This window comes from Portunus trituberculatus, chromosome 43 (genome assembly GCF_017591435.1).
Source record: "Portunus trituberculatus isolate SZX2019 chromosome 43, ASM1759143v1, whole genome shotgun sequence".
Lineage (NCBI taxonomy): Eukaryota > Metazoa > Arthropoda > Malacostraca > Decapoda > Portunidae > Portunus > Portunus trituberculatus.
In genome coordinates, this window is record NC_059297.1 from 12,734,411 (window position 1) to 12,759,029 (window position 24,619).

The following is a 24,619-nucleotide window of genomic DNA, read 5'->3' on the forward strand; positions in this document are numbered from 1 at the left end:
TAGTATGTGAAAAGAATTGTGCAAACAAGGCTTATAGATTGAAGTTTCAATGAAATAAGCAGATGTAGGTAATTACTTTGAAAACTGCTCCTTGTTCAGTGTCGTATGAGAAAACACAAAGAAAGCCCTTGTGTCTAGCAATAGGGGGTTAAATTGTACACACAATGGGCTTAAATTGTACCACTTTACTTGACAACTTATTATTGCCCTTATCAAGTGTGCCAGTCCTTGCATATGTTGCTTTGTTCCACTGCTGGGGATCCTGTTTGGTTGACTGCCATTCTACACCAAACTTTTGCTTGCATGGTTTGTTGTTGTTGATGTTGTTATTATGATTTACTGTATGTATAGGAATGATAAGTGGCAATGCAAAAGCTTGCTTTATGTAGGGACTGCCACATCTTGGCCTGGTGGTTTCTTGCAGCTACCCTTATTTTTTTATGTTATTATATCATCATATCACTTCTTTCTTATCAAATATTATTTATTGCCTCCATGCATGTCTCCATAGTTGCTCAGCATCAAGCTGACATCTTTAGAAATTATTCACTTCTTGGTTCAGTCCCATCACAAGATGATTGTGACAACAGTAAAAACCTTTCGGTTCTCATTCTCCCAAAACCTAAATTTTTCCTTTTTCATATTGTCAACATTCTAATTCATATCCAAATTTCATCCCATTAAAAAAATTGTTTACATCAATATGGTGTTGTTTAATGATTGACACTGTGCACATTGTCACTCCAATGATATCAATTTCAGCTTTATATTTCTCTTACAACTCTTTCCACAAACAGGTTGAATGGCCAAAGTGACATTACACATCCTTCTCCCATATCCCACACACATGAATAAGAAAACCGAGGGAGGTGTGTAGCACAGTGAGTGGTGCAGGGCCCTCTCTAATTCTGTGCTTGCATTCACTCTGCCAAACTGCTCTCCAAAGGACATGATGATACGGTTTCCCGAGACAGGGAAAGTGTCATCTGTCTCTATTAAGTGTTATAGTACTGGAGACATTTTTTTTTATTGTCTTGGGAGACATTTCACTAAATATTTATGTATATATAAAGTAGAGATCTCCATGAAAGAAGGAAGATCCACATTATAAAAGAAATTTATATTTTCAAAATTAATTTGTATTTGGAAGAAAGCCGTGTGCATCAAGAAATGTCATTATGAAAGAAGCTGCATAATGCAATGAAAAGTGCAAATTTGAATAGTTACCACATGAAACCAGGCCACTGGCACCTATTTTGTTAAGTGCATTTTTATTTCCCATACTTTCTCAATTTCAGAATTGGAAGCTCTCCTTAAGTCAGAATTTGAAGGTAATTATACTGGAACAAGCTTCCCTTTTTGCTGTTTTTCTTATTCAAATGACATAGACACATTTATTGAGGGAGCACTAGGTTACCTCTACATTTGTAACACCTGGACTATATGTATACTTAACCAAACAACAACAATAGTATTTGCTCGTTGGTTTATTTATGTAGATATTGATTGACCTACTCAGCTTTTTACTTAAGCCTGTTTGCATGACTGCACTCACTTCTTCCTTGGCTTCTAGCTGTTGATTTGTTTGTAATTTACCTATTTATTTTTAATTTACTTTTATAATAGTCATTGATTTGTGTGCATTTTTACTTAGCACAATTTGTTTTACATTTTTGGATAACTGTTGGGTTATATTTGCTTAGTGGTTTATATTTTATTGAGATATCTTCCAATGATGAGATATGACATGTGTGTCTTCATATTTCTTGCCTAATGTAAATTTGAAAACACTTCCTGAGCATTTTCTCAAGGAACTTATTTTCTAGCTAAAGGAAAAGAGTCGTGAACATTTGAAACACTACACAATGAAAGATCCTAAACAGCTGCAGTGCTTAAAAGTGCTTCCTTGTTTACTTTGGTGGCTTAGATATAACATTTCATATTTAGGAATGGGCCAGTTTAAAAGAAAATCATTAGTTTGATTATTTTGGTCATTGGCATTGCTTGTGGAAAAGGAATACTTGAAGGAGGAAGGGCAGGAGGTAGTGTGTTTCCTTTAAGGCTTTGTGACCATTCCTCATTGCTGTCCATTCGTATCTTCATCACACAACGGATAGGAGAAGCTTACTCTCTCTGGGCTACCTTATATTCTCCTTTCTCTTCGCTTCAGGTCCATGTTCTCTCTCTCTCTCTCTCTCTCTCTCTCTCTCTCTCTCTCTCTCTCTCTCTCTCTCTCTCTCTCTCTCTCTCCAGTTCTTTTATCCAGTTCCTCCCTTATAAATCTCCTACACTTCTACTTTTCTTGCTCCTTGTTCCCATTCCTTCCAGTTATTCTTGTGTGAATACAGAGAGAGAGAGAGAGAGAGAGAGAGAGAGAGAGAGAGAGAGAGAGAGAGAGAGAGTGCGTGTGCAAGCAAGAAGGGAAGCTGGCCAAGGGCAACATAAAAAGTGCAAAAAAAACCCATTTGATTGCCAGTTTCCTAAAAGATTAATAAAGTTAGCCAAAAGTCTGGGACAAATATCTTGAAACTGCCCACTTAAAAGAAGTCAAGTCATAGGAAATACAGAAGCAGGCAGGGAGTGTGTTTGTGTGTGTGTGTGTGTGTATAGAGGGTTGTCAGTCTTAGAGAGTGTGACTTCTCATTTAACTCCTTCAACACTTGGACATATTTTTACCTTGAGATTTATGTACAATTAGACCATTTTATTGACACCAGCAAGGGTCTGTGGAGGTCAGAAGATTACTAGCCACAGTCTTTTCTATTTTAATCCTCCCACATAAATTTCTGAAGCTGTATAAAATCACCAAATAGTAAGCAGAATGAATATAGAAACACATCATGGTACTCAAGGGGTTAATGCCCTGTAGTGTTCTTTTTCTTGTTTTTGTAGGTTTGTTTAGTGATTGTTTGGTTTTGGGAGTGACTTACTATCTTTGAGAATCATGTTTTCTTGTATTTTTTATTTATTTATTTATTTTTTTATGTTGGTGTATTTTGTTTGAATATTTGTTTTTGGTTATTTTTGGATTTGCTACTTCTGTTTTTTTTGTGTTTGTCTTCCTATTTTTTGTTGTAGTTTATTTAGCACTTGTTATTATTGTACTTATTCTTCATTTGTATCAGTTTTTTTTCTTGTCATTTTGTTTTGGCTCTTATTTATTATGCTGTTTTGTGATTTATGTTTATTTCACCCTTGGTTTTGTTTCTGGGTGCCACAAGACAAATGGTACAAAACAAGTTCATATACTGACAGGCTTTGACTTACCTACATACATTTTATTCAAAGTTCTCTTACTGGTTAACATTTATATTCTCCAGTTGCGTTATATGAGGTTCCCACTGTTACGTTGGTTTGTCTCCCTCACCCCCACAGATCCCTCCTGTGGGCACACCGCTTCCAACGGAGGGAGAGAAGAAGGAGGAGATGGACAAGGTATTTCTGGACAACTTTGCATGCCCTCTTGCTTTGGGTCAATTTTGTAGTTTTCACTGGATTATCAAATCATTGATCTTTTCTAATTATTTTTTTTATATATTTTTTCCCAATAATTGTGGATATATGCAATTACATTTAATTTTTTTTTTTTATTATTATTATTGATTAGGCATCCCTGTCTCCTACTGCTTTACACTAGAGTTTTAGTTTCTTAAGGTGATTTGATTTGTTTCATTATATTTTTAAATCTTGATGGTTCTGTTGAGAAAATTATAAAAATCTTTGTAGAATCTGTCCTAAATCTTAATTTTTGTTGTTATTTTTGTACTATATGTCCTTAGGAAGTAGAGTAGAAGTTCTTACAAGTATCATTCATTTACATCAGAGGCTTCAATACTCTTGAAAGATTTTTTATTGTAAATATTTTGTTTGGGATTATAAAGTGACTTAAAGCGTCTTACTAACAGCCCTGAGATCCTTTTGAGTATTATCTCAAGTAACAATCTGCTTTCAATTAACTTGTATTTGAGAGAGGGGGACAAAAGAATATAATATTGCTTAATGATGAGATCAATCCATCTGTTATCTTTGTTGCTGCTCTATTCCTACAGATTTTACAAAGGGCTGTTGTCAAAGTGGTTATCCCAACAGAAAGGTAAAGAGAGAACCCGTCTTAGTTTGTTTACCAACCCAACCGGCTTCCCTGCCCACTGGTAAGTCTGTTCCAATACACCCTGCCAGTTGTCGTGTTACCTGGGGAGCATAACACACCAGCCCCAAAAGTGACGACATTACAGTCATGCCATGATGCCAAGTCACTCTAATCCTTTGGGGAGGGGAAAGCACCCTTGGCTAAAGGTAAGGTTTCTTGGCAGGCAGCTGGCAGGGTTAATTTAACTAGACTATTTGGGCTTGGGCTTTATCTTTGTGCCTGGGAAGACACATTTACAGAGGCTGTGTGTGGTGAGGTGCAGATCTAGATGAGAGTCTTCCCTGCCATGGAGCCTGAAGCTAAGTTGTGGCTGTTCATGGCTCAGTTCCATGAATGGCCTCGCTTTCCATTATCTATTGTCTAAGTTAGGTTAACGTGGTTTTTCCACACAGTCTATCCCATACAGCAATCTGTTCTCCCGTGTTGCTGTTGTTGTGGAGCAGTGGTCGGATGAATACCAGAGTTGGTTACCATCAACAGCAGCAACAGAAGCAGCAGCAGCAGCAGCAGCAGCAGCAGCAGAAGCAGCCTACTTTTTTATTTACTTCAGTATTGCTGCATTTAGGCAGCTTACAAGTTTATTTTGCAGCTGTGCCCAAAGCACTGATATGGGGGGTTTGTCAGGGTCACCCAACCAGTCTATCCCACAGCACACCCGAGCCACCGGCCGCTGTGGGTGAGGGCTTCATTCTCCGGGTCGGCGGGAGGTTACCCCAGTTGGCCTTTCGGTGGGGACTCCTCTAAAAAATATATATAAAAGACTCTCGGCCATTGAAAACTGATGCAGTGACTTGTAGTGAACTTTGTGGACACATCTTGAGGGTCTCCTCTCTCAGGGCCAGTATTTGTCTGTGCCCTTCTTAGCAACGGTTATAGGTACGAGGAAGGATATTCTAGATAAAATGTGACAGTATCAGTCTACAATTCCTACTTCTATTGTGAAAGATAAGAACTCGGAAGATTAAATATCCAGTCACTATTTGTGCCCTGAAGAATGCCATGTTCTTCCATACCAGCCAACAGGTAAAAGTTGCATTTTCTACAAGTAATTTTTGAACGAAAAAAAAAAAAAAAAAATAAGATAAAGATACGGGTCTAGAGAGAACTTAAGTTTGCTAAGTGAATGAGGTTGGGTATTAAGGAGGTTTGGTTAGGCTCTTGTGGATTCATTACTGGGTGTGAGTGACTCATGATAAATGGTCGTGGTAAAGACTAAACCACGCCAATAGGTGGGAGTGAAGGGAACATTATCTGCAGTCCTAGTGTATCTCCATACATTTATCTCTAAGTAAACCTTTGTAATTTAATTTTGCCATCGTATTCTATATTGATTTTACTTTGCATGTTGAAATAGAAGACCACATATTTAGTTCTGGTAAAGATGTATATGTGTATCTTGCCACACTTTTGTTCATTTGTTATTCCATTTTCTTGTCTTTTTTTAAGTTTTTGAAATCATAAAGTACTTTAGCATCACAAAGTAGTTACATCATAGACAGTAACTTTGCTACTACATCTAGTGTGATAGATTTGAAACTAGAGACATGCTTTTCATGTCGATAGAGATGAAAATGTACACACATATCTTGATGCTCTTCTGTTTCAGCTTACTGAAGAAGGATTGCATCATATGAATTACTTCTGTGTTACACATTTGACCAAAAATAACTACCCATACTGGATGCATCTGTCTTTTCAAAATTATTCTCAAATTTTCACATTAATAAAAGGAAAGTGAAAGGATCCACTATGGGTACCACCTCTTTCTCAACAAACTATCTTTTTATGTTGTACTTTGCCAGCTGTGCCTGCACGTGTTGATACATGTGTTGTGTGTCTGACAGGTCCCTGCTGCAGCTCATCCACCGCACCATAGAGTTCATCGTCAGAGAGGGACCAATGTTTGAGGCCATGATCATGAACAGGGAGATATCAAACCCTGACTTCAGGTAAGTGCTCTCTCTCTCTCTCTCTCTCTCTCTCTCTCTCTCTCTCTCTCTCTCTCTCTCTCTCTCTCTCTCTCTCTCTCTCTCTCTCAATGCATTTACATATTTTATTAATTTTTTTTTTATTCTTGTCTGTCCAATTTGTTTTTAATCATGTAATTCTTTAGTTCGAGTTTGTTGAAAAAAGTAGATTTTAAAGTGGCTGTAAATAACAAAAACAAAGATCTTGCTTGGATAATTAATTTCACTTAGTAATATAGCGGAAGATACTGAGATAAGCATTACAGTTGAGTTGTCTTTCTCCAGGTTTCTGTTTGAGAACCAGAGTCCAGCCCATGTGTATTACCGGTGGAAGTTGTTTTCCATGCTCCAGGGGGACTCTCCCAGCAGGTGGAGCACTAGACCCTTCAGAATGTTCAAAAGTGAGTGCAGCCAGTGTATTTGCAGCCTTGTTTTTGCTCTGCCATTTGCCATTTCCTTTTACTTCCTATGACTTGACTTCATTTAAGAGGAAGGCTTTTAGACATTTGGTCCCCCCCTTTTTTTGGGGAGGGAGGGGAGGGGGTGCTTACTCTGTCAGACCTGCAAGGGGGCTGGTAACTAAGTAGACTTTTTTTTCATTTATTTATTTTTTGGCTTGTTTCCCTTGGCCAGTTTTTCTCTTTCTCTACATAAAAAAAAAAATGCAACCCCATCCATCATTTGTATTCACACAATCCTATGCTTCATATTGCTGTAATCAATGAATTTGTACAGTTCACTATCTCTTTCATTGATATTGTATGGTTCCTATTAGTCTTTACCTTGATTACCTTCCTGCAGATGGGTCCATATGGAAGCCGCCACCACTTAATCCATTCCTGCAGGGGATGCCCGAAGAGCTCATCAAGAAGGAGGAAGAGGAGGAAGAGAAAAACAAAAAGGGTTCCCTATCTAATGCGTGAGTATGAAATGCTCTTCATTAATCATATTCTAACTGTTGGTAAGTTGTTGTAGCTTGTTATAAATTGATTAGTGTGTGGTGTGACAAACCTATATTCAAACAAGGCTCTGTCATTTCTGCTTAGGGACCTTGAGTCTTGTATTACTTGTCTGTGACACTTGAACATTCTTGTGGTATCACTTAAAATCATTATTATCTTAACCAAAAAGGCTGTGATATGTGATTTGTCTTGTTATGGCTTCCAAGGATTATCTAACTTATATACACACACACGTCTCCACAGGCAAAGAAAGCGGTTGGAATCACTCATCCGTGGACTTGTACCTGAGAGGGACAAGGTTGGGGAGGCGATGGTGTGGTGTATTGAACATGCAGATGCAGCTGAGGAAATCTGCCAATGTCTAACAGAGGCACTCACCAGCCCTGAGACAGCTCTCCCCAAGAAGGTGAGATTGCCGGAGGGATTAGTTGTGTGTGTGTGTGTGTGTGTGTGTGTGTTTCACTGTTTGATCTGCTGCAGTCTCTGACGTGACAGCCAGACATTACCCTATGGAAGAGCTCAGAGCTCATTATTTCCGATCTTCGGATAGGCCTGAGACCAGGCAGACACCACACACCGGGACAACAAGGTCACAACTCCTCGATTTACATCCCGTACCTACTCACTGCTAGGTGAACAAGGGCTACACGTGAAAAGAGACACACCCAAATATCTTCACCCGGCCGGGGAATCGAACCCCGGTCCTCTGGCTTGTGAAGCCAGCGCTCTAACCACTGAGCTACCGGGTGTGTGTGTGTGTGTGTGTGTGTGTGTGTGTGTGTGTGTTGCTTTTCATCAATTCCATATGTTTTTAAATATTTTTCATTCTTTTATTCAGTGTCAGGCAGTTAGAGTAGAATTTAGTTTTGAAGTATGTAAAGAACACTTGTCATAATTGTAGTAAAGAACAAGAGCCAAGTTAGTATGTATGTTGGGAAATTAAAGATTCCAGATTCCAGTTTGTTAGGTGTGAGCACAAAAGAAAAATGTACACATTCCATATTTTGCAACAATTCGTTTTGAGATAAGTTGCAGAATTATTGAATTAAACTTTTATCCAATGCTAAGGAGGGAGCAGCTGAGAGATTCATCTGAGGGCACAGTGACCTTCCTTCATACCTGTATTAGAATGATATCCTGAACTGCATATTGCATATATTGAAGTATTATCTTTATTACAGTTCAGACATGTATAGCATGTATGAAAAACTACATCCACGTGAACATTTTATTTATATTATAATTAAGACTGCAGCAGTACATAGTGCTTTCTCATAACTATACAGAACTTATGACAGGCTTTTTATTTCAGATTGCAAGATTGTACCTGGTTTCTGACATTCTACACAACTGTAGTGTGAAGGTTTCAAATGCATCGTTCTACAGAAAAGGGTGAGTTTGTCTGTAGTAGTCAATTAGAAGACAATCACAGTACCAGACAAAATTGACAAACAATCTGATATAATATAGTGAGAAAGATTTTGTAAACAGGACAAGGCAAATTAAGTTATTCTCTTTGCTTCCTCCCTAGACAGCTTTCAGTACAAGTGTGCTGGTCATCAAGTTACCTTATTTGTCTCATGCAGGTTTCAAAGTAAATTGGCAGAGATCTTTGAGGGAGTGCATGTGGCTTATAACCTGGTGGAGTCACGGTTACGAGCAGAGCAGGTGAAGCAGCGGGTGATGCAGTGTTGCCGTGCCTGGGAGGACTGGGCCATCTACCCCCATGAATTCTTGATCCATCTGCAGAATATCTTCCTGGGCCTGGTGAAGCGAGTGAGTGAATGACTGTTCATTTGTGTGTGTGTGTGTGGTAAGAGTGTCATACTATAAAGATGCCTGCTTCATCATGGAATACACAGTGAAAAAGAATGTTTGAAAAAAATAGATAATGCAAATTTTGTGAGCCCAGTGCTTTCCATGGTGAATCACAGGTCCATCTTCCACTGTTAGCTGGAGCATCACCATCACTTGTTTTTGTCTCAGGAAGCCAAGATGGAGATGGAGGAGGAGCTGATGGGCCCTCAGGTGGTTGGCTTGGTGGGTACAGATGTGCGGCAGCTTCAGGCAGACGATGTGGATGGCATCCCCATTGATGATGTGGATGGCATTCCCATTAAGGAAGAGGAGGAGAAGGAGGAGGACCTAGATGGCATCCCCATTGCCAACACCCCTCTCATTAAGAGTGCCGCCATCTCAGCCCTGCTTGGCTATGATGACGATGACGACGATGATGACATTGATGGCGCGCCCTGTGAGTAGAGTGAACTGTTTGTCTTGATTAAATGAAGCCAACCATTCATTGCATTCTTCTTTTCCCCAGGTTGCCTCTTGCTTTTCAGACTATGCTTACTATGAATTATTATGGATGGATGTCTTGATTTGTCATTATCATTGCAACAATGACTGGTGGAGTGTGGTGTCCTAAAGGGAATCATTCTGTGACATGGTTTATCAGCTATCATACTTTAAATAAACTGTCTTTCTGTTGTGGCTGGTGTCCTCCCTTTCAACTTTTCTGTGGTTTTATTTATTCCTCTATCTACTGATTTATATCCCATATCCTGTATTGTATCTGCTTTAATTGTTTACTCTGTGTCCTTCAGTGGATGAGGATGTGGATGGTGTTCCCATGAAGGACATGGTAGTGGCAGACAATGGCCCCAGTCCTGGCTTTGTCTCCTCCAAGTGGGAGAGCGTCAGTCCCAAGCGAGTGCAGGCACAGGTAAGTCTGTTCATTGCTGTTTCCCACACCTTTTACTTGATTTATACTTTCTGTATCCCTTCATATTAGAATTATATTTTTTTTCTCCCTCTCTGCTTGGTTCTTCAACTATTTTTCATATCTGTTACTAGTAAGGTTTTCTACCTATCCTCTTTTCTTTTTCCCATTTGAATGGATGCTTCACTCTTTCCTTCTTTTTTTATTGCTTTCATTCCTCTCTTTTTCTTATCGCAATGTGCTTCCTGAACAGTATAGCATAACATTTGGGTTTTGCAGGCTGTCACCACCTCTAAGTGGGAAGTAGTGGAGGCCAACCAGAGTGAGGATGAGGGAGCCAATGGTTCAGATAGCACCCCAGTGTATGACAACTCTGGCACCCACACACAAACCAGTCACAACAGTCATGGTGAGTGGTTCTGTCAAGGTAGGCACAACTTTTAAATCCCCAATAATTTACTTTTGTCATGATAATATTTGCAATGCAATGAAGCATATCTTTACACCAGTGAGAAGGTTGGTAGGAGTATTAATTTGTTGCTCAGTAACCTTCCCATGCTTGTCTTTACTACTCACGACAAGTAACAGACTAATGATAGAATTTGCATGACTAGTCAAGATGAAAAATTAGAAGTAAGGGACTAAATTGTTTACAAAATATATAATCCAGGATATGCACTTGAGGAAACGAGTAGAATTTGTTTCCAAGAGATGCACAGCGTGAGTGAGAAGTGTACAGCTGTTTACTGGTTAATTTTGTTTAGTAACTTCTAGGAGTTTTAGTAATTGTTAGTCTTCCTCTTTCTTTTGTTTTCTTTTGGTCTTTCAATGTTTTTTATATTAAGGAAAGAATTAAGGAAAATATGAAAACTTATAAACATGAAATACTTATTTGTATTGCAGGAAACAATTCTTACAATGGTTGAGGTTACTTGGTTATTTATATAAAAAGGTGATCAAGGTACATTTTCATTGTGCTGCAAAGAGCAAATGAGGACAGTTCTTCAGTTTCTGTTAGAACAGATCTATTGCACTGTCTTGTTCACTGCAGATGAGGATGACCTTGACGGCATCCCTTTGGTATATGATGACTACAAGCGCAAGAAACGAGGCTCCTCCGAGGAAGACTCACAATCACAAGACAATGGTTCCGAATACTCTGAAGATTCCAGAGGATTTGACAGACTTCAAGGGTAAACATGAGATGTTTGGAGCCTTCTACTTCATTACTTAACTGGACTGCAAATTATAAATGCTATTGTATTAACTAAATGAACATCAGTAATATGGTCAATACATGTCTATCTTTATATGAATTAAAAGTTACTCAGGTTCATAATCTATTTTTGGAAGTCTGTGCACTTGACAAAGAAAAATTTCCAGTCTTGAGAATCTTGTATGAAATATTGAAGGTCCATATCACATGCACTTTACTTAAAAACTCAGTAGATGATATGCCAGTTTTCTCTTCAACACCATGAAGAAAGCGTGAACTTCAAAAACAATTTGTTTGGTTAGAAAAATCTTTGTTAACTTGAATTTGTTACTTTAATATCTTACACATGGCTCATGCAATAATTCTTTTTTATCATATTGCAAGAATGATTTAGGTCCTTTGGCTACTACTGATCTTGTTACAAAATAATCAGTGAAGTATTTTATCATCAGTTATGTCAACTCATTTTACACTTTTGCATTACATAATTGAGTGTTGATATCTTGCCTGTGATTTATAAAGATCTTAAGCTTTACATTCAGTTGTGATAACATTGTTGAGTCTGTACTTACAATAGTGGAGTTGGTGAAGTAGGGTGATGTTTGGCCTGGAAGCATCACGTGCTGAACATTGTGTTTTCTCTACAGTGACGTGAGTGAGGAGCGGCGGGCAAGGCTACGTGAAGTGGAGATCCGGGTGTTGCAGTACCAGGATGAGCTGGAGCAAGGCCTGCGCTCCCTTAAGCCCGGTTACTCCATCCACCGTCAAGTAGCACACTACCGCCATAAGATGATGAGAAAGGTCGGTTTGGTGGCACTTTTCTCTTGCATATTTATCTCACTGAAACACATTTCTCGAATATTTACTTGTATAGCTAACTTGACTAAAAATGTGTGTGTATATAAATAGTAGAAATAATTACCAAAATTTGATGTACTTACTATGTATGCATAAGAAAAGAGTATACTATAAAATGTACTGTTTTGTGAAGCATTAGAGAACTTTAATGGCAGTGTTCCTTCTCATTCATTGTTAGAAGTTGTTAGAGTTGCAGGAGGAGGAACAGCCTTTCATAGATTTATTAGATGCTCATAATCATATGATCCATTGCAGATTGAGAGAGAGGAGGGCAGTGAGCGGAGACATCACCGCCACCGCAGTCGCAGCTCTTCGCCAGAGGAAAGGCGGTCTACAAAGCGCTCCAGGTCTCCACACAAGTAAATTTTTCTGTAATCTTAATTTTGTCTCCACCATCACTAGGGTCATCTTCCAAACAAAGATCATTAAGCACTAGTGATATGAGCCTAAAAATATATTATATTATTCTCTCTCTCTCTCTCTCTCAGACCATGGTATGTACCCCACAAGTGGGTTCACAAACCCCAGTGACTCCCCAAAGCCTTCCGACATCAACTGCAGGTTTACCAACCTGTTTTTATGATTGGTTTTCTCTTCCCAGGGTTTGGTCTACAATGTGTAGTTTTGTCCACAGGTCTCGGCACCGCAGTCGCTCCCGGTCCCCCAGCTCAAGACGGCACAGATCCCGGTCACCAAGAAAGCGCCGTTCCCACTCCCGGTCTCCACCAAGGAAGCACAAGAAAAAGAGCCGGCATTAGTTATCAAATTTGGGGATGTGTATAGTATAAAAATTTCTTATGTACATGAAGCTTGTGAATGACTATTAACACACTGTTTTGGCCACCAGTAAAAGACCCATACTTCTTTAAATCACACTGAATTTTGTCTTTGCCTCCTTTCTCAAGTAAGTTACAGTAATAATAAAGGTAAGTTGTTTTTTATTTGCCCAAGTGTTATTAAGTAAAGGCTTTCAGTTCTTGAAATGGATGATTTGCAAATGGGTTTAGGTGCATTGGCAGCCTCATATTGACAATTTTACTGTTCATAATAAAAGAAACCAAAGGTTTATTTGAGTTTAGGTATAAATTCTGACTAACAAAGTTATAACTCCAGGATGGGTCAAGATATGCGTAGGCCTTACACAGCTGTTGAGATCATTGTTATGGCTGAAAATATATCATTAATAAAATCATCACAGGTTACTGTATGATTTTTATAACTTTGTTAGCAGAAATTAATCAATTTTCTCTTTACAACCGTGGACCACCACCACCGGTTGTGCAGGCGGTGCGGTGAACAGTGGGTTGGTGATGGTGATGTCATTTACAACCTTCATTATTTTTGTGATAGTATCCCTGGGAAAAGAGGATTTATGGATTATCATTTGTCATCATTCTCTGTGTTGGTGGAAGGATGAGGGCTGAAGTCCCCCTTCTAAACTTTTCACTCCCTGCTTTCCAAGAAGTCATTCTGGTGGATGCATCCTTTAATAAGCATGTATGGTGGGTTAAAAAAAAAAAAAATGCTATTTTGGTTGCTTTGCTGCAAAGGGTGAGGGATCCAGACTGGAGGAAAGCTCACTCAGACTTAAATCAGGAGAAGAAAACTGCTGCATGAAATGAGCTAAAGAACCATTTGATTTGTAGTCTGGAAGTACTGGGATCCTACACCAGGGAAGCTCCTGATGGCAACAGACTATGTCAGTGACACTTGTAATGTGTCACTTGGTTCTTAAGTTTTGAGTCTTTTCATTGGCTGTGGACTTAAAAAGGTGCAAACCTTGACTACTCATCAGTTTCATAGACTTTTTCTTCTTATTCATCAGTTAATGTCATTCATTACAGTATCTACTTCTCCATTCCACTCTCCTCTTAACAATTCTCTCATCTATCATGTCCACTTCATGCATTGTTTTAGCATTCCACTCTCCTCTTAACAATTCTCTCATCTATCATGTCCACTTCATGCATTGTTTTAGGCATTCCACATCTACTTCACCTAATGGTGTATAATACTCTTTTTCTATTCTTCACAATGTAACCATTCTATCTCGGCGGTAGTACAATTTGAAGCCCACATCATTCTCAAGGAAATAAAGTGCGATGTAGTGACACAAAGGTCAACTCCACATTTAGATTAGTGCAGCTATCTTGTCCAATGGCATGGTGTCTGGTACACATGCCACACTCTTGGCCCAATTCCTAGGGTGTTCACTGTCAAAGTATTTTCTACTTGATTACTTTTCTTTTTTACAGATTTTAGTCTTTTTACATGTAGGGAAAGTAAAACCAAAGATTGCCTGACATTCAATATCTCATTCTTGTTTTAATCTTTCCATGACTGTTCCTGAAATACTCTTATTTTTAACACATCACAAGTTAAAGCTGTTTAACTTGCATCAGTTTTTTTTATGTCCAATACATTCACTCATTAATCTTATTTGTGTCCTAATTGGCCTTCCTCTTCTACTTCAGTTTACTCATGTACATTTTGAGCTCATTTGTGTTGTCTTGTATCTATACAAAACAAGACTTTTGCATTCTCTTACTAACACTATGTGTTGGTCTGTTTAGATCAGGGGTTCTCAACCTTTTCTTGTTAAAAATCCTGAGTTTTTATAGGACCATATTTACACCCAAACCCACAGTAATCTACCATTGAACAGAAGTGAATTTAGTAACTGACAATAACTCAATATGCAATGGTACTGCAAAAGATATTAGATCAGTCATCTAAGTACCCCTGGAAATGTTTTTGTGAAGCCCTACAGGGTTTGTAAATCACTGGTTGAGAAACCCTGGTTTAGATTATCTATCCCTATGTCAGGCAGACAGTGGCACACAGACAAAGCATAACACATTTGCACTCACATCATTCACACTTAGCCCTATTTAGCCCTAGACAACCCTACTACACTCCTTATGAATAGAGTATGGCATGTACTTCATTTTCATCTTGAGCCTCTCCTCCACCTCATTACACATCATGTATCTGAAGAATCTTTTGAAATTACATAACTAAACAGTTTTTCCCCCATAAATTGTATATTCCTCATATGCCTTGCATCTTGACATCCTATAAGCTCACTTGTTAAAATAGAAAACCATGCTACTTCAAAGTCAGCTGCAGTTGTTTGAGAGTGATGGCAAGGTACAGTACTACATGCTTTGTTTGTAGTGACTGGTTCAATTCCTGGATATTCTTTGTGTTGTGAAGGATCAGTGCCTAGACTCCTGGTAATGATTTCAGCCTCGTAGTACGTTACATTCAACAGCTGATCTCTATTTAACCATTAATTGCTAGAATATGCTTCATATCCCTCCCTCCACCACCACAGTTTGTTTTTATTGTGACAGCAGCTATGTAATAATTTTGCTGTGTCGATAGACACGACCAAACTTGCCACCATCTTGTACAAGTGACACCTGCGTTACATTATTGTGATTACTTATTTTGAGGATGATCATTTAATCTTTTCCGCAAGTTCTCGTTATAATGCATCTCTCTCTCTCTCTCTCTCTCTCTCTCTCTCTCTCTCTCTCTCTCTCTCTCTCTCTCTCTCTCTCTCTCTCTCTCTCTCTCTCTCTCTCTCTCTCTCTCTCTCTCTCTCTCTCTCTCTCTCTCTCTCTCTCTCTCTCTCTCTCTCAACATAAGCTACTCATATTACAAAACTTGCTAAAAACCCTCACCTTTTTCTGAAATAGCTGGCATTTCACACATCCATTACTTAACACCTCTCCAGGTATTTTTCACTTGAAACGTTTGGTGCTGAAAGAGTTTTAAGATGTGAGACATTATTAGATTACAAAGGTCCATGGGAACGCTGCATGGCATAGTGTATGTATTAACTTGCTGTCTGAACAGAGGTAAAGACAGAGCAGGGAAGTTATTCATACTACTGAATGGCTTAATACTGGTGCATACAAGCTCAGTGTAGGTAATGATGTACAAAATTCATGATGAGATGTATAAATTTATGTACACTGAAGTCCAAACACAATTAGTAGTTACCACTGTCCCTGCTGTTTTTAACATGCTCTATTTCAGATTTGTGATTAGTGTTATGCAACTGTTGCTAAGAATTATGGGATGTGCTATAATTGATGGATTTCTCATATAAAAAAGTCAATCTAATGTAGGTTGTATGCCACTCCTTGCTTTTGTTTTCAGTATTTGACACCAGTAGACAAGATGTAAGGCTGATTCCACAGGGGTATTTTCTCTATAGCTACCCTAAGTTCATCTTTCAGAGTGATAGGACAGCAATCACTAATAATAACTTAAGACTATTCTGAAGCACTTCTACACTGCACTGCCACTACATTCAAGAGGTGCTGCATAACTGAAATTACAAGTTTTATTTTTGTTTTTATAGCTCTAGCAACATATTAACAGTATAATCTTAAGAAGATGAAGGAGATGGAGATGAAGAAGAAGAAGAAGACGACATTTGAAACATTGGACACATAAAAAAAATGATAGAAGGAAGAAAGGTTGCAATATAATGGGGATAAGAAACTAGAAATGTGACATAATAAGAAAAAATACTGATGACAATAGAGGGAGAGGTGCCACAAGATACAGTGCTAGATTAAGAAAGATATAGCCTTTGGGGTTTCATAAAAAGGTGCGAGAGTAAGAGAAGGATCAAGTTTATAGCATAATGGGAGACTGAAAGGAGAGCAAACTGTAATGATTAGGGGGTACAGTGTATTATGTAAGAAAGCATTAGAGGTGGAAGGAAAGGAAGGAAGGAAAGAGTTATTGAAGTATGTAGGCTATCTATTTACCATTTATGTTAGTGCTGCCATATGTTAACTGTCAAAATTCCAGACATCTTCACAACATGATATAATGGAAAACATTTAAATCAATTAAAAAAAGCTGATAAGCAAATAATAATCCAAACTGACACTTATGTCAACACAGGTTAAAGAGAAAAAAACTGGCATGCAACTTGAAGCGAGTAACGCAATGAAGGGAAGGCAGGGAGCATCCACTCCACATAAGACCATGTAAGACCAACAAAGTATTCCCTTTAGCCCATAAATTCCCGTGAAAAGCCCACATGGCATAAAAAAAAAAAAAAAAAAAAAAAAAAAAGGCCTTTTTTTGGTGTCCATGGCCATCTTTCCTGTCTTACATAAAAAATGGCCACTATAAAGATGCACCTAACAGAAGTACCACCCACAGTAAAGATTAACAGAGGGTGTGAATGTTAAGTGTATCATACACAGCAAGGGGGTCTGTCCGGGGCCTGAACAACACCCCTGGCCTAACAGTGACAGTTGCTGTCCGCCAGTATCACCCACTCTCACTATAATTAGGCTGTCTCAAGGCACAGCTCAGTTTTAGCGAGACACCATGCAGTGATGATAGTCTCTTCCTTGGGTATATAACACGCACGCACACACACACACAGCTCAGTGGTTAGAGCGCTGGCTTCACAAGCCAGAGGACCGGGGTTCGATTTCCCGGCCGGGTGAAGATATTTGGGTGTGTCTCCTTTCATGTGCAGCCCTTGTTCACCTAGTAGTGAGTAGGTACGGGATGTAAATCGAGGAGTTGTGACCTTGTTGTTCCGGTGTGTGGTGTGTGCCTGGTCTCAGGCCTATCCGAAGATCGGAAATAATGAGCTCTGAGCTCGTTCCGTAGGGTAACGTCTGGCTGTCTCATCAGAGACTGCAGCAGATCAAATAGTGAAACACACACAGCAATAATAATGTTGCTGGTACTACTACTAAATTCCTTCACTCCCATTCAGCATTTCTTTCTCCTATTACTATGTTATGCATTTTAGGTTAAAACAGCAGAAAATGCCCGAGAAACACTGAGAATTGAAGGAAATATTGATGACAACATAGGGAGGGATGGGGGTTAGTGGGGTAGTGTCTTGGTCTGGGTCATGGTGGGAGCCGGGTGGTCTGAATGGGAATATACATAACCATCACCTTATCTAACACAGTGATAGGCTATTTATCTATTCTGGTGGTTGATTCTGGCTTTGGTTTACCCTCTGGATCTGGAAACACAGGGGAGTGCAGGCAAACATTGGTGAACTGACTTGTTGGGTAGGCAGGGCTGAGATGCTTCTGTGGCTCAATATTTACGTACATAATATTTACGCACTTCAAAAATCGCGAGAAGAAAAAAGACAGCCAGACTAGAATGCACTACAATTTTAGACACAATAAGTACTTCAACTACTATCCAAAATATAATAACGTTACTGAGTCTTTTGTTTACATAGCGGAGTCCAACGAACTATCGGTATTCAAACTAATGGCGCCATAAACACATCATATGTCGAGAAGGAAAACACAGCCAGACTACATAATGTTATATTTTCTGAATACGAAAAAAATATGTTTATCGGCCAAATAAAGAAAACAGATTCCTCCTCATGTAAAGATTTTTGTTTTCTATTTTGGTATCGTTAAAATTTCTGAATTTGAAGTACGAATAGTATGACTAAATTTCAATGGATATCATTACTTAGATCATGTTTCTCATACTCTTGAAGTCTTACATCAAGCAGAGTGAAGGGGCGGGCCTGGATGGGGCTGGTGGGGGTTGGAGGGTCGAGGCGCCAGGGATACCTTGGTGTGTTTCACTGTTTGATCTGCTGCAGTCTCTGACGAGACAGCCAGACGTTACCCTACGGAACGAGTTCAGAGCTCATTATTTCCGATCTTCGAATATGCCTGAGACCAGGCACACAACACACACCGGGACAACAAGGTCACAACTCCTCGATTTACATCCCGTACCTACTCACTGCTAGGTGAACAGGGGCTACACGTGAAAGGAGACACACCCAAATATCTCCACCCGGCCGGGAAATCGAACTCCGGTCCTCTGGCTTGTAAAGCCAGCGCTCTAACCAATATGTGTGTGTGTGTGTGTGTAATTTGTGGTGGCAGCGGTGCCGTGGCATATACTGTTAAGATAATGGTTTTGTAACTTCATGAGAGAGAGAGAGAGAGAGAGAGAGAGAGAGAGAGAGAGAGAGAGAGCGTCGGCTAACGGAACCGTCTGTTCGGTTCACATACTCAAGTCTCACAGAACCTTTGCGTAATGAGTGAGGGTGGTGTAATGGTGTGACCTCCAACAAACGAGTATTAATAAACACAGACTTATCTATTAATAAATCTAAGAAAAAAATATTGAAAAGCTCCTAAATCACTTCCTTTTCATCTTATTCTGAAAAGAAAAATGAAAAAAAAGCTAAAGATGAATATGTTTGATCTTTCTCCTTTTCTGAAACGAGAGAGAGAGAGAGAGAGAGAGAGAGAGAGAGAGAGAGAGAGAGAGAGAGAGAGAGAGAGAGAGAGAGAGAGAGAGAGAGAGAGAGAGAGAGAGAGAGAGAGTTATTCTCTTTTCCTGTCATTCAGAAACATAAAAAAATGAAAGACAAGAAAAGACGAAGAAGTAATTAAGATCCTTTCCTCCTTTTGTTTTCCTCTCATTGCAGAACATGAATAAGAAAGAAGAGAGGAAAAGATCAGATAGAATAAAATACCGCTAATAAAATAAATGAAAACCAGAAGCAATGAATCATTTAAGTCTACACACACACACACAGAGAGAGAGAGAGAGAGAGAGAGAGAGAGAGAGAGAGAGAGAGAGAGAGAGAGAGAGAGAGAGAGAGAGAGAGAGAGAGAGAGAGAGAGAGGAAAAGAAAAATAATCTGAAATTTCCTGAATCTGATGAAAGTGAAGAGAAATGTGTGTACGTAATGAGCATGGGAAAGTTCTTCACTACCAGGTGAAAGACAAAAGCATGTTGCATCAACACCAGTGATAAGACCATCAACACACAAAACAACGATGAGTGGCCTAACACATCATCTCGCGCTTTCGGTTAACGTAAAAACACTTTTCTTAGTTACTAATGAACGTAATAGATGACAAACTAGGATTTTAAAGAAAACGAGGAAATGAAAAGAGAAAAAAATCTAGGTAGCTAGCTAGCTAGCGCGACCGTGCAAAACACATACACATACACATACATACATACATACACACACACACACACACACACACACACACGTACACACACACACGGCTAAACCACCCTAGTCAATCACAGCAGCAACTACAAACATGAACACCTTGCCTTAGTGCTGAAGGGCGGCACAGTACATCAGCTCCTGGCGGTGGCACAGACGAGCAGGGCTAATGCAAGGCTGGACAAATGCTGGGCACTACAATATCCTGCTGGCGGGGTACACTGGGAGAGCGGAGCGGTACGCATAGCCACTTGATAAGAGCCGCCGATCAACTAAGCTGGACGTGCCTGGTTGGCTGGCTCGGGTTCCAAGTTCCAAGTTCCATAGCTCAGGTTCGAACGCGAATGAAAAAAAAAAAAAAGTATCGAAACATCTAATTTGGTGAATGTGTCTATGATATTCGATTTTATTTGTATGGGACGATACATTGGTCTCAGTCCTTATTGTCCGACCATTTACTTTAATAATCAATGAACCAGTAAAAGAAATCTGTTGAGGTGTTAAGGCAAGTTGTGACTAAAATGAGCTATAATGGCCAAATGATAAGAGTACACACACACACACACACACACACACACACGATAATGATAATAAAAGAAGCATCGAAGAAAAGTTATACCAATTGACGGATTGGGAAGACGAACGGAACTTACTGGTAGCGAGAGAACACAGAGTTACTGGAGGGATGAGGGAGTGTGAGTGTGAGGAACGATAGGGAGGAATGCTAGTTGACTTGATCTATACACCTTCCTCTCAGCATAGGAGTTGTGGCTGCAGCCAAGAACACCCAACACTTGCTTGTTCCATGTGACTGCTATGATTCGCATTCAAAAACTCTTTACTCTCTCACCACGACTATTATCAAAGACAGCAGAGATAATCGGCTGGGATCTCATGAGTGCTTCTTCCATTCATGATGTAGAAATCGTGTTAATCTTTTACTAGAGCCATAAAATAGACTTGAAACCCCCCACTTGTAAAAACTTCATCTAAACGAGAACCTTATGAAAGTAGAGAATGTGGAGCGAAGAAGTGTTTCGGAATAAGGACCAGTGTGTGTGTGTGTGTGTGTGTGTGTGTCCTTATCCCCTGTCATCTCCTCTGCTCGCCTCACAGCCCCTAGCCACATGTTCGCTCTTATCTCTCAACTCACATGTGGTCTGATCGTCTGCTCTGCATTGCTTCAGTTCCTCGCCTTCCTTGGTCTCCTCTTGTCAAGTCTACCTATTTCCATTCAGAATCAGTACTTCCATCTCCTCCTCCACCTCTACCTCTTCTTACTTCTCCACTGCTTTCTTTTCTTCTCCATTTTATTCTTTATAGTAGTAGTAGTAGTAGTAGTAGTAGTAGTAGTAGTAGTAGTAGTAGTAGTAGTAGTAGTAGTAGGAGTAGTAGTTGTTGTTGTTGTTGATATTGTTGTTGTTACTGATGATTCTGCTGTCTTGCTCTTGTTCTTATTAACACATACAATAAAAGCCAAACATAAGGAAGCTAAGCACTTCATCAGCGAAGGCACAACGTAAGTTGGCCTTCCTCTCTGATATTCGTTTCTGCTTTTGTGAACAATATTATGAACATTTTTTTTCATTATTGCTTTTTTATTGCCTTTCGTTAATCTTGCTATTACATTAAAAAGTTCAACACCAGTTGTTATGCTAAATGACCTTTCTCTTTGATTTGCTCGTTTTTTGCCTTTTGCAAACAGCATTATGAACTGTTTATTATTATCTTTTGTTTGCCTTTTGTGAATCTACCCATAACATTAAAAAAATCAACGCAAGTCAGCGGGCAATTCTGAATGAATCTTTGCTATTTCTTCTTATCAGACACTACAAGATAACTAGCATGAGAAAAGAACAAGCGTTGCTACTTCACCAACCTTACTGTATCTCTGCTATCTGTGTTACCTGTAGCATCTGTGAAAATAAAGACAAACAGATTCTTTTTTGTTACGTAATTAGTTCTAAGGTAGTGCTCAGGGGGACTTGGGAATGTCTCTCAGTTAGTAAGACGAGTCACACCCGCACTGAGGCTGCTGGTGGGCGTGTGTGCGCGGATAACAGACTGATTGCACTCTATAAGGTAACGGTGCTTTCCTGTCATAGGGCTCAGTGGAGTGTGTGTGTGTGTGTGTGTGTGTGTGTGTGTGTGTGTGTGTGTGTGTGTGTGCGTGCTGTCTGTCTGTCTGTCTGTCTGTCTGTCTGTCTGTCTGTCTGTCTGTCTCTCTCTCTCTCTCTCTCTCTCTCTAATTACTTCATACTTCTTTTTTTTCTTCGTATTCTTGTTTCTGTCTTTCTTGCAACGTTCTGTTGGGTATTTTGAAGTCAAAGTGATTAAGTCATCGTTTTATTTTTCTGTTTCTGGTATTCTGTATTAATTTTCTTTCTTCTGTTTTTTTTCGGCACTTGTTACTTTTGTTTTGTGTATTCCTTGGTTGCAATTAAATGAAAAGAGACTGCACACATATGAACTGTCTTAGTTTTTCTCTTTTTCGTCTTTGTCGCCTTCGTCCTCCTCCTGCTTTACTTTTTCCTCCTCCTCCTCCATTACTGTCTGTATGTATTACTTTAAGTAGTAAGTATTCCTAAAGCATACCCTTTGCACGGATTCAGGCAGTGTTGACGGGAAGGCTGCCACAGTACGATAACACAAGCTGACATCCCTGAAACAACGACTGTAGTATGAATGACGAGAAATAAAACCCTTAGAATATTGTACGTTACACTGGTAGGTGGGGCCACACTGTATGACCTTGAAGACAGCACCTTGCTCACCTTGACTGCCGAGTAGTAGTGACGGGAGGACTAGGTGGATGGTTGTGCGTCCTGGGATCATATCAAGGTGTGTTTCAGGATGCTTTGGACGTGGGACAAGACGGACGCTGTGGTGCTATGCGGGCTTGTGAGTGCCGTGCTCACCGGCGCTGCCCATGCTGTGATCTCCACCTGCTGCTGGTCCTCGTTCTTTATCCTGTGGGGCGCCCTGGCTGCTCTATACATCATCTCTGCGTTTCCTCAGGTGAGCTCAGACACGGAACTCTCTGTGATACGAAGAAAATCAAGGTTAGAACACGAAATAATAGGTTTAAGTTTGGTATAGTTAGATTTCATTGCAATGTCAGTTTACAACACTAAAGTCACAATACAAGATCTCTAAAAGCACGGAGAGGAAAGAAAGAAGAGAGTTCAAGAATGTTCCAGTGTCCAGTCTATATAATGTTTAGAGATCAAGAAAGGAAACGAAATAAAAAGGTCAAGGTTTAGGATATTTCTTTAGTTTAAGATAATGCTTTTTAAGCCATTTTTTTTTAAGGGATAGCATATCAGTAAACTATTTAAGAATCTTTTTATCCCTAAGCCAGTGCCCTTCTAACATGAAAAAGCCTGATATAGTAGTTAGGTTTAGAAAATAAGTAGGAAGCAATAGGTTCTCGAAAATATTAGAATAATGAAGTAGGCTCAATAATCAGGTCATTAGTGGCGAATTGACTGGAAGATTTGAAAGACTCGACAAGTTTTTGGCTAATAACTTGATATACTATAGGTTAGTATGCTTTAACACCTTCAGTACAGGGACACATTTTTACTTTGAGATTAAATTTTGTGTACGATTAGACTATTCTTTTGACACTAAGAAGGGTCTATGGAGGTCAGAAGATTAATTAATAGTCTTAGTTTTCACTATATCAATCCCCACACATAAGTTTCTGAAGCTGTATAAAATCAACAAATAGTAAGCAGAGTGAATATGGAAACGCGTCATGGTACTCAAGAGATTAAAGTAAGGTTGCCGCGTGTTCACCTGATGGCATCCTGCAGCTATTCTTATGCTCTTACGTTCTTTAAACCATATCAAACATTTTACAGTCCTCAAACCTGATCACTTAAACTTCCATTCCTGTCGGGTGTACTGGAGTTTCCCTGTCACGTTCAGTCACTACTACAACCTTTCCGAATGTAATCTCATGATACATATAACCTCTTTCCTCCTTGATTCCCATGAACAGTTTATGAGTTTCCTGTCCAGCTTAATAATCGCTGACACGTAGATTTTTTGCGGGGTGGATGTGACTTTGCCAGCGACGCGTAGCAGCCATGCAGAACAAAACAGAACACCGGCTAGATCAGTGTGTGTGTGTGTGTGTGTGTGTGTGTGTGAGAGAGAGAGAGAGAGAGAGAGAGAGAGAGAGAGAGAGAGAGAGAGAGAGAGAGAGAGCATGAATCGTGTGTTACAATTTCTTTCTTTATTAGTCTATCTTTACGTAATTCCCTATATTGTGTGGGATCATGATAACACACATACACAGACTCTCTCTCTCTCTCTCTCTCTCTCTCTCTCTCTCTCTCTCTCTCTCTCTCTCTCTCTCTCTCTCTCTCTCTCTCACGACCAACACACACAACCTTTCTCTCATTTTTTTTCCCTCCACCTTTCGATTTATGTTTCCGAGTTGTTTATCTTCGGCCGTAGCTGCGCGAGACACGTTTTCTCTCCTTTGTCAAATTTTTTCTCGTTTCACTCCTTTTATTTGATCTGCGGGTGAGTCCTGTATTCCGAAAAACTTATGCGCCTTACCTTCTCCATTTCAAAGGGTCTAGCTGAGCCTATACGGGATTCTAAGAGTGATTTTATGTTTTTAATGACAGGTTATCGAAATTTCTACGGTACTGGAAGAGGAATTAGACTTGAAAACCCGGCTAGTCACCTCTGAGGTGTTTGAACAGAGTTGTGATAAA

General features: G+C 39.5%; 2 protein-coding genes, 2 long non-coding RNA genes and 1 other non-coding gene across 10 annotated transcripts in view; 2 read left to right on the top strand and 3 right to left on the bottom strand.

The window, feature by feature from the left end:
• The window catches only part of LOC123518418 (U2 snRNP-associated SURP motif-containing protein-like), a 22,248-nt gene extending 9,500 nt beyond the window's left edge, over window positions 1–12,748 (top strand). For 2 of the 5 annotated variants that reach the window (XM_045279233.1, XM_045279234.1), the window contains exons 9-24: window positions 1,299–1,331; window positions 3,376–3,435; window positions 4,050–4,093; window positions 5,995–6,099; window positions 6,403–6,518; window positions 6,919–7,036; window positions 7,323–7,485; window positions 8,392–8,471; window positions 8,666–8,855; window positions 9,066–9,333; window positions 9,686–9,804; window positions 10,081–10,210; window positions 10,853–10,994; window positions 11,665–11,818; window positions 12,131–12,234; window positions 12,510–12,748. In XM_045279233.1, coding sequence (XP_045135168.1) covers window positions 1,299–1,331; window positions 3,376–3,435; window positions 4,050–4,093; window positions 5,995–6,099; window positions 6,403–6,518; window positions 6,919–7,036; window positions 7,323–7,485; window positions 8,392–8,471; window positions 8,666–8,855; window positions 9,066–9,333; window positions 9,686–9,804; window positions 10,081–10,210; window positions 10,853–10,994; window positions 11,665–11,818; window positions 12,131–12,234; window positions 12,510–12,633 — 1,950 coding nt within the window. In that variant the 3' untranslated portion in view covers window positions 12,634–12,748. The remainder of the gene's footprint in view (window positions 1–1,298; window positions 1,332–3,375; window positions 3,436–4,049; window positions 4,094–5,994; window positions 6,100–6,402; window positions 6,519–6,918; window positions 7,037–7,322; window positions 7,486–8,391; window positions 8,472–8,665; window positions 8,856–9,065; window positions 9,334–9,685; window positions 9,805–10,080; window positions 10,211–10,852; window positions 10,995–11,664; window positions 11,819–12,130; window positions 12,235–12,509) is intronic. The other 3 variants (XM_045279236.1, XM_045279237.1, XM_045279235.1) reach the window with 2 other exon arrangements.
• Trnav-cac lies at window positions 7,755–7,828 on the bottom strand. Its single transcript has one exon. It is a non-coding gene; the product is annotated as a tRNA-Val (tRNA).
• On the bottom strand, window positions 10,022–12,586 carry LOC123518425. 2 transcript variants are annotated; one of them, XR_006678789.1, is made up of 3 exons: window positions 12,447–12,586; window positions 11,590–11,857; window positions 10,022–11,040 (listed from the first exon to the last, which is right to left on the bottom strand). It is a non-coding gene; the product is annotated as an uncharacterized LOC123518425 (long non-coding RNA). The 2 variants fall into 2 exon arrangements; XR_006678788.1 differs by having other exon boundaries at window positions 10,022–11,857.
• Window positions 12,749–15,403: 2,655 nt separating the features above from the next.
• Window positions 15,404–22,797, bottom strand: LOC123518427. The gene is made up of 2 exons (XR_006678791.1): window positions 22,661–22,797; window positions 15,404–15,643 (listed from the first exon to the last, which is right to left on the bottom strand). It is a non-coding gene; the product is annotated as an uncharacterized LOC123518427 (long non-coding RNA).
• Window positions 21,842–24,619, top strand: part of LOC123518420 (D-beta-hydroxybutyrate dehydrogenase, mitochondrial-like) — a 49,910-nt gene continuing 47,132 nt past the window's right edge. Inside the window, exons 1-2 of the mRNA XM_045279238.1 lie at window positions 21,842–21,968; window positions 22,739–22,904. Coding sequence (XP_045135173.1) covers window positions 22,740–22,904 — 165 coding nt within the window. The 5' untranslated portion in view covers window positions 21,842–21,968; window position 22,739. The remainder of the gene's footprint in view (window positions 21,969–22,738; window positions 22,905–24,619) is intronic.